Raw genomic sequence first — 12658 nt, forward strand, 5'->3', positions numbered from 1 at the left:
CTGGTTAGCTCCTACCTCTGTGCCCTGCCCCTCACTGTTTGTTGGTTCTCTCTCTTTCATCCCTTATGTATGGCAAATCTTGGAGAACAGGCATTGTAGCCCTTTTGGTTGGGGCATGGAGTTATGACCTGGCCAATCACTGTCAAAGTAACTCAGTCCTCGGAGGCCCCAGACAGAAGAACATGTTACTGCCTTGTCTCTGATGGGACTTTTCTCTTCCCTTGTAGAGTGCCTGGTGAAGAATGTGATGGGATCACTAGCATGTCTGCGGAGAGTGGCCCTGGGACAAGATTGAGAAATCTGCCAGTAATGGGGGATGGACTAGAAACCTCCCAAATGTCTACAACGCAGGCCCAGGCCCAACCCCAGCCAGCCAACGCAGCCAGCACCAATCCCCCACCTCCGGAGACCTCAAATCCCAACAAGCCCAAGAGGCAGACCAACCAACTGCAATATCTGCTCAGAGTGGTGCTCAAGACACTATGGAAACACCAGTTTGCATGGCCTTTCCAACAGCCTGTGGATGCGGTCAAGCTAAACCTCCCTGTGAGTAATTTGGGCAGGGTTCAAGGTTGTTCCCCTTCTGTGTGTCTCCAGGTGAAGACACATTCCAAGGGAAGGGACAGATGGGTTTGGAGCCATGGTGAAAGCTCTGAATACCAGCACCGGTGGGGCCTTTGAGTGTGTGGTTTAATGGGGGAAGGAGAAGCCAGGCTTGTGGTGGTACATGCTTGTGATCCCAGCTACTTGGGAGGTGGAGGCAGGAGGATCACAAGTTCAAAATGAACATGGGCAACTTAGCAAGGCCCTGTCTTAAAAAGGGCTAGGCTCTGTCCACCAAATACGTAGTTCAGAAGTAGAATGCTCCTGGATTCAGTCCCCAATAACAAAAGAAGAAGAAAACAAATGAGGGAAAAGAGAAAGAACAAAGTAACTGGCTTATAGTAACTGGTTTCTTAGCTACTGGACCCTGTGAGCTATATCTCCAGCCCCACTGGAGAGTTTTCTTTAATTTGTCCACATCTGCCGCTCTGGAATCATAACTTGTCTCATGACCAAACCTCAGGGGACCTAAGGTTAATAAATGTTTTAATTTTTTCTTACCTTCAAAACCATCAAGGACTTATTTCTAAATCGTCCTCTGTTATGAATTAGGTGGCAGTAAGCACTGACCCGAGTTGGGTTTATGAGTGCTGGAACTGCTTATGTGGAGGAGCAGACTTAGCTTCCACCAGGCATCTAGATTGTAGGAGGAGGGATACCTTCCTGGCTTGGAAATCTTATGTCTGTGACAACTATCCAGTGCGACCTGTCCACTAAATATGCATCATAAACACCCCGGGAAAGAGGAGGCTGGAGAGGGGGCGCTGCAGATTTGGGTAATGAACTGGCTCAGGAAAGGGGTAAAGGCAAAGGGGTACCATGTGTACCAGTGACCAAGACAAGGAACAGAGGCATCTGGCTGGGGTTGTTTGCTTCATGGGTATGACTGGACTATGCAAGGTCCACAGTTGTGGGTGACATTCTAAAGCAAATGCAAAGAACCCGCTGCAGAACGGAATCCAGGGCAACCTAGGGCCTCTAAGGATTTCATGAGGAGAGGAGGACAGGGGTGGGTAGTAGGAGGCCTACACATAGGTTAGAGAATCTCCAGCAGACAACATTTCCCCCAAATTTCTGCATCAGAGACTACAGGGAAATCAGAGATGAGGATTCAAATCTGACTGCCTTGTTGGCCTTTTAGAAGGAATTGGTGACCTTAGGAAGATGCAACACAGAAATAGAAACTAGATTTGTTATGGTGGGATTGAGAAGGTGAGGATAAAAGCATCCATTTCAAGAAACTTGGCTTTGAAGGGAAATGTGTCAGAACCAGAGTAATGGAAGGATCAGTTTGTTATAGGAAGACTGCATGAGTGGGAAACAAAGGCCTGGAGGGTTGAGAAGGCAAAGACCAAGGAAAGGGGAATTTAAGGAACTTGAGATCTCTGAGAAGGCAGCGTCCTGAGCAGTCTCACATGGAAAGGTTTTTTGGTTTTGGGTTTTTTTTTTTTTTTTAAGTTGGACACAATGTCTTTATTTTATTTATTTGTTTTTATATGGTGCTGAGGATCGAACCCAGGACCTCACACATGCTAGGCAAGCACTCCACCATTGAGCCACAATCCCAGCCCGAAAAGCTGTTAATAGAACCACTCAAGCAAGAGCTGTTAATAGAACCACTTCCCTTTTTCTGTTTTCCAGTGTTTTTCCTGATCTTCACCTGCATTTTGGCCTTTTATTTATCATGTCCTAAACATACTGCCTTTGCCTCCATCCCAGCTCCCTCCTAGTCTACCCTCTACCATTATGCTCTTTGCCTCTAAGCCACTTGATATACTGTGGCCAATGAAAACACTGAACACTATCTTAAAAACCTTTGATCAAGAGTAAAATCTAGATATCCTTTGGGTCTGGGGTATTTGAGCGTGGTTCTCTTGGGAAAGGCAACTAGAGCATAGTATATCTAGTGCAGTAAGTTTAGCCTTGAGTTTCTTTCTTGAACTAGGTCTTCTTCTCCCTAGGGTGCCTGGTGTGTGCATATGTAGCCCTTACATTGAAGTAATTTCAGAGCAACTTAAAACCCTTCTGCCCACTATCAATATCAGCAGGATCTGGTACTCACTGATAGTAGTTTTGCTCTCTCTTGTGCAACAGCTTTTCCTACCCCTAGCTGACCCACTATACTTGATATTCTACCAAAATGTAGCTTAATTTTGGGAATCTTCATCCTGACTTGGGGAGATGACCTCAAAGAATGTAGTTCTCAATGGGTCTGGCCAAGAGGTCAGAGTTAGACCAACACTTATTGAGCCTCCTGCCTGGTCCTTTGTGTTTCTTCTTCTTCTTCTTGGAAACCTAGCACTGTTTGATCTATCTTCAGTTTCCTTGTATGTTTTTGAAAATAAGCTCTTGGATTTAGAATAGTTTAGGTATAGAGAAAAGCTGTGAGGATAGTAGTACACAGTTTGATTTCAAAGACCTTAGAACATACATATCTGCTCTCCGGGGCCCCTTCTCTTTTGTACTTTAAGATCCAAAGGTTTGAGGATTGTGTCTGGATGCTTTCCTTAAAAGTACTTCATTGTGGTTCATTCTATACCCAAATTTGGATACTAATGAAACCATAGTGGTATACTACATGCTAGTGAAAGAAGTGTTGAAGTCCCATGAACTTGACTGAAGGTTGAGGTTTGTGCCTTATAGTTCTTCCTGTAGGGGAGAGGCTTCAACACTGGTTGGTGCCAGGGGGATTTGCAATTTTTTGGATGTTTAAAATATCAAATGGTGAGGACAAAAGAGGCCCTGCTGTGATTGTTTTACTAGTAAAAACTGCTTTTTAAAGGCTGTGTGTGCTTTCACCTTTATTTATTAAAAATGAATGAATATTTAACATTGAGAAGAAAGGGGGGGGATTTTGATAAAAAATGTGTTTCAGGACAGGGCAGTTGGAGCTTGCATATTTTCCTTCCAAATTGCCACCCAGCATTTAGGAATCCTTCCCTGATTCACTTTTTTGGGTTCCTCTGGAGGTCATTCACTGACACCATGGAAAGTATGTGCTCTGACTCTCTTTGCTTTACCTATGGAATAACCTGAGTGAGCCCCACAGACCATCTGGCTGTCCCAGCATGGCTGCTGAGATGACACTGGCCTTTGCTCTTTCCACTCCCCAGGATTACTATAAGATCATTAAAACACCTATGGATATGGGAACAATAAAGAAACGCTTGGAAAACAACTATTACTGGAATGCTCAGGAATGTATCCAGGACTTCAACACAATGTTTACAAATTGTTACATCTACAACAAGGTGAGATGTAGGGGTGGGTGCCCAGCTATTCTGGGTGAAGGAGATGGGAGACCTGTCCGGAGCCTTAGGGTAGGAATGCTGGGAGCTGGGCTTGGAGCCTTGACAGCAGGAGACAGTTGGAGGTGGAGGCGACAGACCTGTGGTTTTGCCTGGGACTGGGTGTGTTTCATTTGTGGGGAGGAGGGTACTGGCCACTTAAGCTGTCCTTGTGAGCCTGAAGCATGTGCTTCTGGTACCCTTGGGATTTTGGTTCCTCTGCATGTCTAGTAGAGAGGTTTGAGAAGGACAGTCCACTGGGATGGTATAAATTGTCAGGGAAAGCCTATTCAAATGTAGTCATGCAGAGGTGTGTGCAGACAGAAACCTCCATGTGTGAGAGGGTACATTGGGGCTGACCACAGAGCCTACTAGTTCTGTGGGTCACAGTCTCCTGGAACTGTGGACATGACCATTGATAAATCTTGGCCATAGAATTGAGTGTCCCCCTGATTGATCTTACATGTAGACCCAAGGGTCACTTCCTAACCCCCTAGTCAAACCTTTCGGCTCGGCTGTGCCATGAAGCCAGATCATTTGTTTACAGTTCAGACCACAGATGTGATTAAAACCAACCCTTTCATAGAACGACTCTGGAGGGAGACACTATACAGAACTCAGCTTTTGACCTCTGCTGGTGTAGTGGGTAAAATTGCCCAGAAGAGATGGGTAGGTGAGTTTCTTGAAGTTTACCATGTTTTGTAAAGTCTTAGCTCTCCTCGCTTAGGTGGCAGTGACATGTACAAATCAGGCCCATGGTTTAGAGCTGAGTGGGAAGAGCATGTCTGGACAAGGTGATAGAGGGGACCCATGAAACAGTGTGAAATGGGCCTTGTCTATACCCCACTAAGCTGCCTTGGGGGTATATTGGGGAGCACTCTTGGAGCCCTGCTAAAGTATTCATGGCAAGAAATCCTGTGTAATTCAAGTATTTCTAGTGAAATAATATGAGTTGTGTCCAAGGAGGCCCTAAAGCAAGGAGAGCCCCTGTCAGGGATTGACTGAACTTGGTAGATGCTTAAGGCACTAGGATGGTTTCTCAGGCTGGAATTTAAACTATGAGAGAGGGAATTGCAGTAAACAAGTGCAGGCTCAGCACCCCTGTAGGGACACCTGGTAGTATAATAACTGATGTGGCCCTTTGGGGTCCAGATCAGAGAAGGAGCCTGAATATAATGCTTTATGCATTGGGGTAAGGGGTGGCCCATCCATAGAGGTGGGGAGGGGAGGGCTTCCAGCACTACCTGTGTCTCTCCTCATCCAGCCTGGAGATGACATCGTCTTAATGGCAGAAGCTCTGGAGAAGCTCTTCTTGCAAAAAATCAATGAACTGCCCACAGAAGAAACTGAGATCATGATAGTCCAGGCAAAAGGAAGAGGACGTGGGAGAAAAGAAGCAGGTAAAGTACTGAAAAAGCAAATTGGCTTTGTTTCTACCTAGTATTTGATCCTTTTCTAGGTTTAATAGAGGACTTGGGGTTGTGAGGAAGTAGATGGTGACAGCATACACCAAAGTGATGCTATTTTGAACTCTGTGGGGTTAATTTCAGTACTGGATCTCCTCCACAGGATCCCATGACCTTGTGACCTCCCCCAAGTAGCCATTGTTGGGCCCTGCCTTGTAGAAGATGGTTGATTTACTTAGATCAAAAACACAGCACAGCTTTTTCAACCACTTAGACAGTGTTTGAACTCTCATCTTGCTAGTTCTATAGATGGTTTTTACCTTTCCATTTTATTTTATTTTTTTGAGAGAGAGAATTTTTTTTTTTTTTTTTAATATTTATTTTTAGTTTTCGGCGGACACAACATCTTTGTTTGTATGTGATGCTGAGGATCAAACCCGGGCCGCATGCATGTCAGGCGAGCACGCTACTGCTTGAGCCACATCCCCATCCCCTTATTTTTTATTTAATTCATCCAAAAGCAGTTTTAGCCAGTGTCTCTGTCCTACAGACTTGAGGTTTGTTATCTGAATTACCCTAATGCACTTGTGTCACAGCCATGCCTGTCTTTGATGCTTAGTCATCTGAAGTCAGTTATTGCCCTTCTTGTGTATCTCTGCATGTCCTGTTGTGTCTTCCCCCATACACACCCCAATTGACACAGGTTTCCAGAGGTTAGCTGCCCATTCAAAAGAAATGTTTTTTTGTCTAAGAAAATATCTTAACTGCTTCCTTCATCTTGTCCTTTATGGCTCTATGCTGCAAAAGAACGTTTTTGAGGCAGTCCTGGGTATCCTTCTTGTGCTTTTCTTAAGGAGGAATCTTTAGCCTGGTCTCCCATCCTCTTCTGAAGTGGCACAGTGGTCAGCTGAGTCCCCTGCAGTACCTGAAGTAACCAAGGAACACTTTTTGACTCTTCCTTTTTCTTAACATGAGGAGCCTATTCCTTGCTCTCTGTGTTCCAGTTTGGGGAGAAGGCCAAATGTAGTGTCTGGGAAGGAGAATTGGGAAACTCACAGAACCACAGAACCTCCCCCTTGCTCTTCACAGGGATCCTAGACAGCCTAGAGATGAAGGCTACTTTTACAGAGCATTTGGCATTTGTATTCCTTTGCATAGCAGCCAGTGTGCATGCAAAGGATGTAGAAATCCAGATCATACTCCCAGGTTCAGATTTCATGGTCCACTTGCTCATATTAGAGCTCTGGTCATAACCCCTTGTTTTTGGAGCTGGTTGGGTATGCTGTGTGACTAGTTTGTTTTCCCACCCATCCACACAGCTGAAGGGATGCAGCCTGAGGTAATCAAAAAAAAACAAAAAAAAAAAAACAGCAGAACCCAGTGATGCCAAAAGATGGGGTTGTGCCAGTTTACGAAAACCTTGGTGAAGGTGGTTGCTGCTGGCATCTGCCAGGAACACCTAAAGGCAGTACTTTAGGGAATGAGGTCAGCTTTGGCTGAATGCTCTAAGGAGCATTTCTCTGATGTCCATTTATAATCCTTATGCTAACATTCAGCATGAATTTCCTGTTCCTTTATCCCATCTTTGAAGTAACATTTGTGCCTAAATGGGGAGTTATGGTCACGATGCTCCAGAAATTGTGGTGCTCTCCAGGCCTGGGGCTTAGAATGGATTGGTACAGTGGCATCTGGGGTATGGGAGACATTGTCTCTGAGACAGATGCACCATGTATTTGTGTGCTAGTATCCTAGCAAAGTCAGCCAGTTTGTTTAGTACAGCTTCTAACTTCCTGTCCTTTTTATTATTGGTAGGGACAGCAAAACCTGGCGTCTCCACGGTACCAAACACAACTCAAGCATCAACTCCTCCGCAGACCCAGACCCCTCAGCAGAACCCTCCACCTGTGCAGGCCACACCTCACCCGTTCCCTGCTGTCACCCCAGACCTCATCGTTCAGACCCCTGTTATGACGGTGGTGCCTCCCCAGCCACTGCAGACACCCCCACCAGTGCCACCTCAGCCACCACCCCCAGCTGCTCCAGCCCCACAGCCTGTGCAGAACCATCCACCCATCATCGCAGCCACCCCACAGCCTGTGAAGGTGAGCATCTAGAGTACCGGCCAGTTGCTACCACCAAGGAATGGTGTCTTACAGGAGACAAGTAGTCCTGTCCTTTCTAATGATTTGTGCAGAACCTGTCCTAGGCACTGACCGGGCCATCTCACTATGTATAAATTGCATCCCAAAAGCAAATATCCTGATGACTCAAAGATTCATAATCATATTACATTCCCCAGTGGATACCTTCCCCCTTCCTCTGTCTCTAATTTAGACTGCATGTTTGCAGGTGTCATGTGAATAGTTGTGCCTACTGTGGGAAAGGTCTCTAGCATTTTGTAGGAAAGGGCTTTATTAGGCTTCTTTGACCTGAATCCTGCACTCAGTTGTGTACTTTCTCCTATTACCGTCTTTTCCCATCCTAGCTACAAAGCAGAGTGATAGGATAGGATCTCCCTGTCCTCAATCTTTTGCCTGCCCAATTACTTTTGAGCCCAATCACTGAGAATGTTGAGACCCTGTACAGGGCCTGGTTTAGGGGAGATCCGAGGAGCGGCTGTATAGGCTGCCATGTTTGACCGAGCCTTTTACACCTATACTTCTGGCAGACAAAGAAGGGGGTGAAGAGGAAAGCGGATACCACCACTCCCACCACCATTGACCCCATTCATGAGCCACCCTCACTGGCCCCAGAACCTAAGATCACCAAGCTGGGCCCCCGGCGGGAGAGCAGCCGGCCTGTGAAGCCCCCAAAGAAGGATGTGCCAGACTCACAGCAGCACCCAGTGCCAGAAAAGAGCAGCAAGGTATCGGAGCAGCTCAAGTGCTGCAGTGGCATCCTCAAGGAGATGTTCGCCAAGAAGCATGCTGCCTACGCCTGGCCTTTCTATAAGCCTGTGGATGTGGAGGCTCTGGGCCTGCACGACTACTGTGACATCATCAAACACCCTATGGACATGAGCACAATCAAGGTGAACCCTCACTCCCCTGGGTTGGAGGGTTAAGCTGGGAACAGGATGGGGCAGAGGCCTCCCTCCCCAGCTTTCCTCCTAGACCAGACCCTGGCCTTCAGCTTCCACAAACTGTGTAGCTATGTACTTTCCCAGCTGCCCAAAGAAACCTGGTGCCACCTGCTGGGAGTTGGGGGATGTGCATTGAGACAATGTGCTTGGCTATTTTGGTTGCAAGCAGTGGTGCTGCCCCATTCCTTTTATCAGGAGAACTGAGATGTGTCCTCCATTGCCTTGGTAGATGTTCCAGAAGAGCTTGGGGATTGGTGATTTTGCCAGGCTCTCTGTGCTAGAGAGGACCTTGCTGTGTCCTCTGTGGGAGAAAAAGTATATGCAAAAATCTGAACTGGATGCAGCCCTCCTTTCATCTTCAATTCTGGCCTAACTTTTGCCTCCTGGGATTCTGTCTCTTGCCCTTTAGCCAGTCACAGTGACAATCCAGGTGAACTTGATTTGTTAAGCTGGGAAATTCTCTGCCCAGAGACTTGCTTTTGAGTGTCTCCTTGGGCATCTGATGCTGAGAACTGGGGCAATAGCTTCTCCCTTCCATCACCACCACCACCTGGGCCTGATTTAAACCAAGAGCCACTAAGAAGCCAACCTGCTCCTTAAGCAGCTTTTCCTGCTACCACATTCAGTGGCTACCTCCCCATAAAAACACAGGCAGACAAGGCTAAATGGAACCTGTCTTGTTTTTCTAGTCTAAATTAGAGTCCCGTGAGTACCGAGATGCTCAGGAATTTGGTGCTGATGTCCGATTGATGTTTTCCAACTGCTACAAGTACAACCCTCCTGACCATGAGGTGGTAGCCATGGCCCGAAAGCTCCAGGTGAGGCTTTGGGGAAAAGGGGTCAAATCTCTTAGGAATATTAGCAGATTTAATTTCAATTACTTTGTGATAATGCCACATAGTTTTGGAAGTATTGATTCAACTCAAACTAATGCATGCATTAAAGTTGGGGTTATTGAAGCAGGATGGCTGGTTTTGGGGGAGTGCTCCATTGAAAGCCCCCTCCTTACCCTCCACCTTCATTCTGATGCCCTTGGCCACAAAAGCGTATGTGCTGTGCATGGCCCAGACTCCTCTTTAAAATAGACTTGTCTGAAGTCAACAGGAGACACTCTTGCCAAGTAAACAATTCATTGCACTTGTGAGCCAAATTAACTGTTCACCTGGGTTTCTTCACCAAAGCCTTGAAAGGCTTTGTTTGCCTTTTGACTGCAGAGTGCCTCTTATTTGATGGTTCCACATGACCACAGTTCTCTAAAGGGAGGAGTTCGAGGACCCTGTCCTTCGGGTTAAGTCCTGGATAGTAAAATTCACACATAGGGGAAATTTTAGCATAAATGTGTAAACTGATTCTGCTTTTCTTTATTTTAAAGAAAGAAAAATTAAGTACTTGGAAGTAGATACCTGATTATTTTTGGTTAATAAGAATTTTGGAGATACAGGGCTGGGGATGTGGGGATAGGGTGCTGTCCTAACATGTACAGGGCCCTGGACCCGCTCCTGCACGCGCACACACCAAAAAAAAAAAAAAAAAAACAAAACAAAAAAAAAACCTTTTTAAAGAATAAAATCATTACTTAATGCTTATTTATAACCTGCTTTTTGAAATTCTTAGAAAGTAAGCATATATGATCATATAAATTCCCTATCTTCCCAGGGCCATGGGTTGTTTCTGCTTTCAGATTTCCTAGCAGGCTTAGGACTAAGCCACCTGTTATCACAAGATACAGGTTTACTGGTTGTGGGTCTCAAAGCTTTCTGCCGCCTGGCTTATACAGCCATCTGCAAAGTTCTTCTGAAATTGAGGACTTGGTAAGCTTTTGGTGACTTGTGAGTTTGTGCTACACAGAGGTTACCTGAGTCCCACTTGCCCACCTTTCAGTTCTACCAGTTCCGTACACTGTCCCAGACTCATACCATAGTGTCTTCCTTCTTCTCCATTGTTATGTAGCCCCATCCTGGTTCTGTCATTCAGCCTATGTCTGGTCAGGGGCTGTCTTTAGTTTAGAGGATATGTTCTCAAATTCTGGCATAAGAAATAAAACACTTCTTTATAGGGCCAGGTGAGCTTGCTCTTGCTAATGTGGACCTGGCCTTATTACTCAAATGCATGCTCAGATTTAAAAATTTTTATATTTAGATCTTGTTTCTTGGTTTTGTTTTTCCTGAATTTGGCAGGGAGTGGAGGGTTGTGCTCCCTTTTCATGTAGTGCTACCCATCTTCATAAAGACGACTGCCCCTTTGCCCCTTAGTGTTTACATATCCCATTCTTTTTTTTTTTTTTTTTTTTTTTGGTAGATGGATGGACATGATTAAATAAGTCAATTTATTTTTATGTGGTGCTGAGGCTCGAACCCAGGGCTTCACACATACAAGGCGAGCGAGCGCTGTACCACTGAGCCACAACCCAACTCACATGTCCCATTCTTTTTTTAAAAAATTTCAATATTTATTTTTCAGTTTTCGGCGGACACAACATCTTTGTATGTGGTGCTGAGGGTTGAACCCAGGCCGCACGCATGCCAGGCGAGCGCGCTACCGCTTGAGCCACATCCCCAGCCCCACATGTCCCATTCTTGAAAGAGTTCAGGCTTTCTAATTTTCCTGCAATTCTTATACAGGACCACCTGGTGGCAGTGATGGCTACAGATTTGTGTCTTAAATGCTTCCCTCCTTCACTCCCTATTCTCTTGAGAAGACTGTTAGCTTTTACCCATGTTAGATAGTTGTGCCCTTTCTTTATCCTTATGAATACAGCAGAACCCAAACAAGTTCTCTGCCAGCCCTGGAGGGTGCTGTTTTGAGCCACTTTGTTAGGGAAAGGGAAGAAAAAGAAAGCATCCTCTAATATGTTCTAGCTCTCTTTTCCTGATTTCTGTATCTTTTTCCCTATCCTCAGCTCAAACTGTAGAGCTGCTTTCTCTTCACAATTTCTGCTTTTCCAAAAAAAAAAAAGTTTTAGGGGTTTTAAGGCATGGTGATGCACTTCTGTAATACAGTGGCTCAGGGGAGCTAAAGCAGGAGAATTGCGAGTTCAAAACCAGCCTCAGCAACTCACTGAGGCACTGTCTCTAAATAAAATACAAAAAGTCCTGGGCATGTGGCTCAGTGGTTAAATGCCCCTGTATTCAGTCCCCAATAGCTATCCTTTTGGGAAGGGTTGAACCTGTTTAGACATGCAGTTTTTTAACCTGTAGTACTGCTATTGAGATGCTTGCCTCTGAAAATAGTGCCATTTCTCCCTGCCAGGAGACAGGTAGCCTTAAGTTCTTCGATATCAGCTTGGGTTTGGGGGTTTTTTGTGTTGGGAGTGGTGTACCAGGGATTGTATTCAGGAGTACTAGACCACTGAGCCACATCCCCAGTCCTACTTTATATTTTATTTAGAAACAGGGTCTCACTGAGTTGCTTAGCACCTCACTTTTGCTGAGGCTGGCTTTGAACTCGTGATCCTCTGTCTCAGTCTCCTGAGCCACTGGGATCACAGTTGTGCACCATTGCGCCCAACGGCATGTTTTTTGATGACTAGAGTTTTCATTGGGGTGGGGGAGAGTATGACAGACATGGACAAAGCCCTTGCCCTTGCTTACTGTTTAAGAGGTATTGGGACCTGCTTAGTTAAGTTTCTTAATTAGGTTATGCCAATGGAGTGGGATTTATCTAAAAAGTTAAATAGAACAGAATCTATTTCATTTTCCTCCTTCAGCCACTTAAGAAAATGTGTATCTACCCGTCTGGCAGCCACAGTCACAAAGATGGCCAGTGTCTTCTAGACTTAAGAATTTCCTCTGGTGCCTAAAGGAGGCGTGGGCTGAAGGCCATCCGTACATCCAGAGCTGCTGCTGGCCCTGCCTTCTACGCTCTGTTCTGTTATATAAGAGTAATTTAGAAAGTTTGGTAGTGATTGCAGTCCATGTGGCTATCACCAGAGATTTATTTGCAGAAGAAAAAAATCACAAATTCTAGGTGATACACAGGTGTTTTATCACAGTGAGAAAAAGTAAATGAAAAGTACATTGTGCTGCCTGAAGTGTATCCCAGAGGCAGGAAATGGTTTTGAGATAGGTGTACATGTGTCTTTATATCTTTATTTTAATATTTATTTTTTAGTTGTTGGTGGACAATACTTTCATTTATTTTTTTTTAATGTGGTGCTGAGAATCGAACCAAGTGCCTCACGCAGGCTAGGTGAGCGCTCTACCTCAGAGCTACAACCTCAGCCTGGTGTCTTTATAGCTTACACACACAGCTGCATCCTTAGCACCTGGCACCTAGTGAGC

General features: G+C 45.4%; 1 protein-coding gene across 4 annotated transcripts in view; it reads left to right on the forward strand.

The window, feature by feature from the left end:
* Positions 1–12658, forward strand: part of Brd4 (bromodomain containing 4) — an 84972-nt gene that overhangs the window by 50219 nt on the left and 22095 nt on the right. For all 4 annotated transcript variants that reach the window (XM_076847170.2, XM_076847181.2, XM_077109384.1 and 1 more), the window contains exons 2-7: positions 228–546; positions 3717–3854; positions 5155–5290; positions 7109–7398; positions 7965–8327; positions 9068–9196. In XM_076847170.2, the coding sequence (XP_076703285.1) occupies positions 262–546; positions 3717–3854; positions 5155–5290; positions 7109–7398; positions 7965–8327; positions 9068–9196 (1341 nt within the window). In that variant the 5' untranslated portion in view covers positions 228–261. The remainder of the gene's footprint in view (positions 1–227; positions 547–3716; positions 3855–5154; positions 5291–7108; positions 7399–7964; positions 8328–9067; positions 9197–12658) is intronic.

Source organism: Callospermophilus lateralis, chromosome 1 (assembly GCF_048772815.1).
Source record: "Callospermophilus lateralis isolate mCalLat2 chromosome 1, mCalLat2.hap1, whole genome shotgun sequence".
Taxonomy (NCBI): Eukaryota; Metazoa; Chordata; class Mammalia; order Rodentia; family Sciuridae; genus Callospermophilus; species Callospermophilus lateralis.